This window comes from Tasmannia lanceolata, unplaced genomic scaffold (assembly GCF_043159265.1).
Source record: "Tasmannia lanceolata isolate RefF3 unplaced genomic scaffold, GAP_Taslan_0.1 ptg000007l, whole genome shotgun sequence".
Lineage (NCBI taxonomy): Eukaryota > Viridiplantae > Streptophyta > Magnoliopsida > Canellales > Winteraceae > Tasmannia > Tasmannia lanceolata.
Window position 1 is genome coordinate 4,312,501 of NW_027518684.1, and position 4,585 is coordinate 4,317,085.

The following is a 4,585-nucleotide window of genomic DNA, read 5'->3' on the forward strand; positions in this document are numbered from 1 at the left end:
TTGGTACACACCCCATCCATGATGGGGCCTTCCAAATAAATGCTTAGGATCCCCCCCAATGTGGTCCCACCCCTATTTCCTGCACTCGAGCGCAGGAACCCTTCTCTTTCTCTCTCTCATATATATATATATATATATATATATATATATATATATATATATATATATATATATATAGAGAGAGAGAGAGAGAGAGAGAGAGAGAGAGAGAGAGAGAGAGAGAGAGAGAGAAGAGAGTTCCTAAGGTGTCACCTCATATAGCTTATATGAGGTGGCGCTCACAAAACGTAAGGAGGCCACATTTTTGGGGTGATCGAAACCACTCATTTGAAAGGTCCTTAGATGGATATGGTGCCTACAAAAAATCAGGTCCATAGGATCATCCTAACCCTTCCATTTATGGAGGTTAAAAATGGGCAGATTTATGGAGGTTTATACCCATCCATTTCACCTCCACAAATGGAAGGGTTAGGATGATCCTATGAAGTTGATTTTTTGGGCACACCCTATCTATGCGAGGGCCTATCAAATGAATGCTTTGGATCATCCAAACAAAGTGGGCCTCTTATGTTTTTAAGCGCCACCTCATATAAGCTATATGAGGTGACACCTTAGGAGCTCTATTCTCATATATATATATATATATATATATATATATATATATATATATATATATATATAATTTGGGGATCATTCTGTAATTTTGAGTCATAGAATTATGTTTTGGGCTGGGTCTATACTTGTTATTAAATTTGAAAAAGGGAATCTTTCTGTAAATTTGAGTCATGGGATTATGTTTTGGGCTGGGTCTATAATCTATTATGAAATTTGAAAAAGGGAGACTCCTGGTTAATGAGAATCAAAATTTGCTTCTGGTTTTACTGTGCTTAACTGTTTCTGTGGAAAAAAAAAATCCTTTTAATTAGCAATATTCACACAACTTATTTGTCTTTATTCCTGCCTGATTATTCTTTCTGATCATCAAGTATTTGATGTGCTTATGATTGCCTTTGCAGCTCAAGTTAGTTCAATACCAATAGTTGATGACAATGATGCATTACTGGATATATATTCTAGAAGGTAATCTTTTGTTGTCTACCAATGCATTCTAATGCCCATTTTATTATATTTTATTTTTTTGAATGATACTAATGCCCATTTTGTATACATGTCATGTTATCACTTGTTACTCTTACATCCAAAGGATGATTTGGTTTTTTTTTCAACAGTGATATCACAGCTTTGGCGAAAGACAGAGCTTATGCACAGATCCACCTTGATGAAATGACTATTCATCAGGTAACAGCTATAACATGTTTTTTTTTTTTAGGAAATTAATATTCAGTACACTGATTCACTTGAAAAATGGGTTATGTTAGTGGGTGGATTTTGAATGTCTAGTGTGTTTTTTAATGCCCTTTTTTTTTGCAGAGGTTGACGTGCAGATATTATAGTATATTTAGAAATTAGTTTAACTGCTGATAAGAAAAGCTGCACCTGTAGTCGATTACCATTTGATGGCTGTTCTTTTTTCACCAATGCATTTACAAATGCAAGTTCCATCATCTATAATTCCTAGTGGTCTGTTCCAATTGAAATAGAACATTCATAAAACAAAATTTTACATCCGTACACATGTTTATGTGTGTTCCAAATGGATAAAAACTTTATTTTATGGCAATTGCCCCTGAATTAGATTTAGTAATGCTCCCACTTTTACGATCGAGCTCCGTAAACTTATTACCCATTTTTCCGCGTGAAATTATTTCCAGAAACTATCGAGATTCGAAAATATCTCTCGACTCCTCCCTGTCCCCATCTCGCTCGTGCTCTCACTCCTAGTCCCAATCTCGCTCATCCGTCATCCCATCTTGCTCTCTCTCTCGTCACCTGAAGAAGACCAATTCTCTGAACCCATAACCATAGAGAAAACCAGACACATCTCTCTCAATCTCTACCCCAAAAATGTGGTGGTCTTTTCTACAAGGATCATCCTCGTCGAAGATCGATTGATGTTTAATAGGGACTGGATATGGAGAATCGTGCAAGAGAAGCTCGTCGAAGGAGAATCGTGGAGTGGGGATCTGATCGTCTTTTTTAAATCATCAGACAAATCCATTCTCTACCATCTCCATCACTTCCTCTACAACAGAAACGAAACAGACGAAGCAAAACGGAATTGATTACTAAGATGCCCATATAAGCCAGTGGCTACTGGAACTTGTACTGATTATGGCATTTTTTTGAAAGGCATACTGCTTATGGTGTTAAATAATTATCTTTTGGTTTTAATTTTGTGAATCATCACTTCTACTCGAGAACTACTAATTTCTTTCAAATGTTGTTCTTTGCTGGAAGTTATTTCTCCCTGCATGCTTAAACACAAGGGCAGGGCATGTCCTCTTATTGTTGTTAATTGTGGTAGTTAGCATAACCCAATCTACAAAATACTCAGATTCCCTATTTTTTTCTCTGCAATATTTAGGCACTGCAACTTGGACAAGATGCGAATTCTCCCTACGGAATCTTCAATGGACAGAGATGCCAAATGTGTCTCCGTTCTGATCCCCTACAGAAAGTGATGGAGAGATTGGCTAATCCGGGTAAATAAATGTCTGCCGTTCAAAATTTTGTTTCCCTTCTGGATATCACTCTACTGAGTCCCACTTGAAATGGGTTGCAGGGGTTCGTCGCCTCATCATTGTGGAGGCAGGCAGCAAACGTGTAGAAGGCATCATTTCACTGAGTGATGTATTCAGCTTTTTGCTTGGCTAGTCCAAAGCCTCATCGGGTCCCAAGACGCGGGAGGGGGCGCAAACAGTCCTGGAAATCCTTGGTTTTTGTTAACACTTACGCCGCCTCCCCCACCCTTACACGCCATCATTTTTTGGTCTTTAATTAGATGGGCCTCTATGTTTCAGAGCCTATTCTTTTAGGATAAGGCTACAGGAGGTCTGTAAGTGAGAGGTTTTACTCTTTTCCTTTTCCTCCCCTTGATTATGATTAGCTCTTTGTGCTTCTTATGAAGAGCATGGATCCTCAAAATGCCCACATTATACTAACAGAAAAGCAACAAGAATGAAGGGAATGTTAAATCCATCCGATGCGGAATTCTGCTTCGAGGTGATACTGTGTTAGACGGGGTGCGGAATCTTTTATAGCGGTGGTCAGGGTACTGACTCTGTTTTGTTTGTTCTTTCCAGGTAAAAATTTATGTTCCCTGCTTTAGTTGTTGTGATGAGTTATTTTAGTCACTTGCAAATAAGCAGCAAAACTCACCATTGAAGGGGAGGGGAAGGCTATAAGTGGCTGTCTGCTCTCTGAAGCTCCAAAACAAATTTCTGAAGCTCCGTTCGTTTAAGAGTGATTGGGTAGTGATGGATGATGATTCATGGGTATTTCTGATGCATTGAGATTGAGTTAATGATTCTTATTTCTGACCAAGTAAAACACATGTAAATGATGAAAACCAGTTTTTATACATGACCCTTTCCAAATACTCTTTCTAATGGTTTGCTGTATAATCATTGTTTTAAATTTTGGCTGAAATACCGAAATTTCGGATTTCGGTTAGGACCGAAGCCGAAATCACCCTAATCCTAAATTTCGACCAGAGTACCAAATTTCAGTAATTTTGGCCGAAATTTTGGAAAAAATGTGATTTTTAAGTTTGTTTACAAAAGGCTAAAATTTCGGTACAATAATGAAATTTGCATTGATTTTTTACCGAATTTCGGCCAAAATTTTGGTTTCATCTATGTCCAAAACCAAAATTTAAGACCATGGTATAAGTACTAATCCTGAGGGGAAGAGGTGTTGATCTGTGCAAGTTTAGTTCCATATTAATACTTTGGGGTTCACCACTTAGGACAAAGCAAACTAAAATCCCCTCCTTTAAATGTGACAAGGCTTTAAGCAAGTGAACTTGGCACTTGTTCAGTGGGAATCAATTTCTGAAAAAGACATTACTTTCTCAAACGGTATAAAGGATTCTGTTCTCTACTGGAATAGCATAGCTAACCATGGCTTATTTTATCCTTGGATAGGCTTGCTGTTCTCCAAGCCACCCCCAGTGAATATATGCTATACAAGAAAGGCAGCCAATCCAAGTGGTGCAATCAAGATAAAAATAGCTAAAGAAAAGTAGAGACTTATCTAGAACTATTTTATGGGCCAAAAGGGATTAACCTTGGTCCTTGAAGATTACTCAAAATTATTGATTATATTAGATCACTGAGTTTGGGTAGAGTTATTTTATTCTCTGTGAGAATTTACATGGTGTGTGGTCGTATGGACCAGTATTTTCAACAAGCACTGTACACCCACTTCATAGTATGATCCAAACCGTTCATTTGTTGGGCCACCATGCAAATAAGTCGTGCCCCACCACCATGCAAATTCTCTTTTTTATTTGCTTATGGTTAGAAATGCTAATGTTTTGACGTTCTTTGTTTACGGCGGGGCATTCACTCCCTCTAACGTGCATCTGTAATCTCTCTTTAAATTAGGGAAATCATATTCCTCCACCCACCTTAAACGGATAAAATCCTCCCCCCCCCCCCTTTTAACTATTTCTGTGAGAATG

General features: G+C 38.0%; 1 protein-coding gene across 3 annotated transcripts in view; it reads left to right on the forward strand.

Annotated features, from left to right (window-relative positions):
- The window catches only part of LOC143881516 (sucrose nonfermenting 4-like protein), a 29,900-nt gene extending 26,403 nt beyond the window's left edge, over window positions 1-3,497 (forward strand). For 2 of the 3 annotated variants that reach the window (XM_077384619.1, XM_077384618.1), the window contains exons 11-14: window positions 1,017-1,080; window positions 1,230-1,299; window positions 2,486-2,603; window positions 2,684-3,497. In XM_077384619.1, coding sequence (XP_077240734.1) covers window positions 1,017-1,080; window positions 1,230-1,299; window positions 2,486-2,603; window positions 2,684-2,775 — 344 coding nt within the window. In that variant the 3' untranslated portion in view covers window positions 2,776-3,497. The remainder of the gene's footprint in view (window positions 1-1,016; window positions 1,081-1,229; window positions 1,300-2,485; window positions 2,604-2,683) is intronic. The other variant, XR_013251959.1, reaches the window with a different exon arrangement.
- The last annotated feature ends 1,088 nt before the right edge of the window (window positions 3,498-4,585 follow it).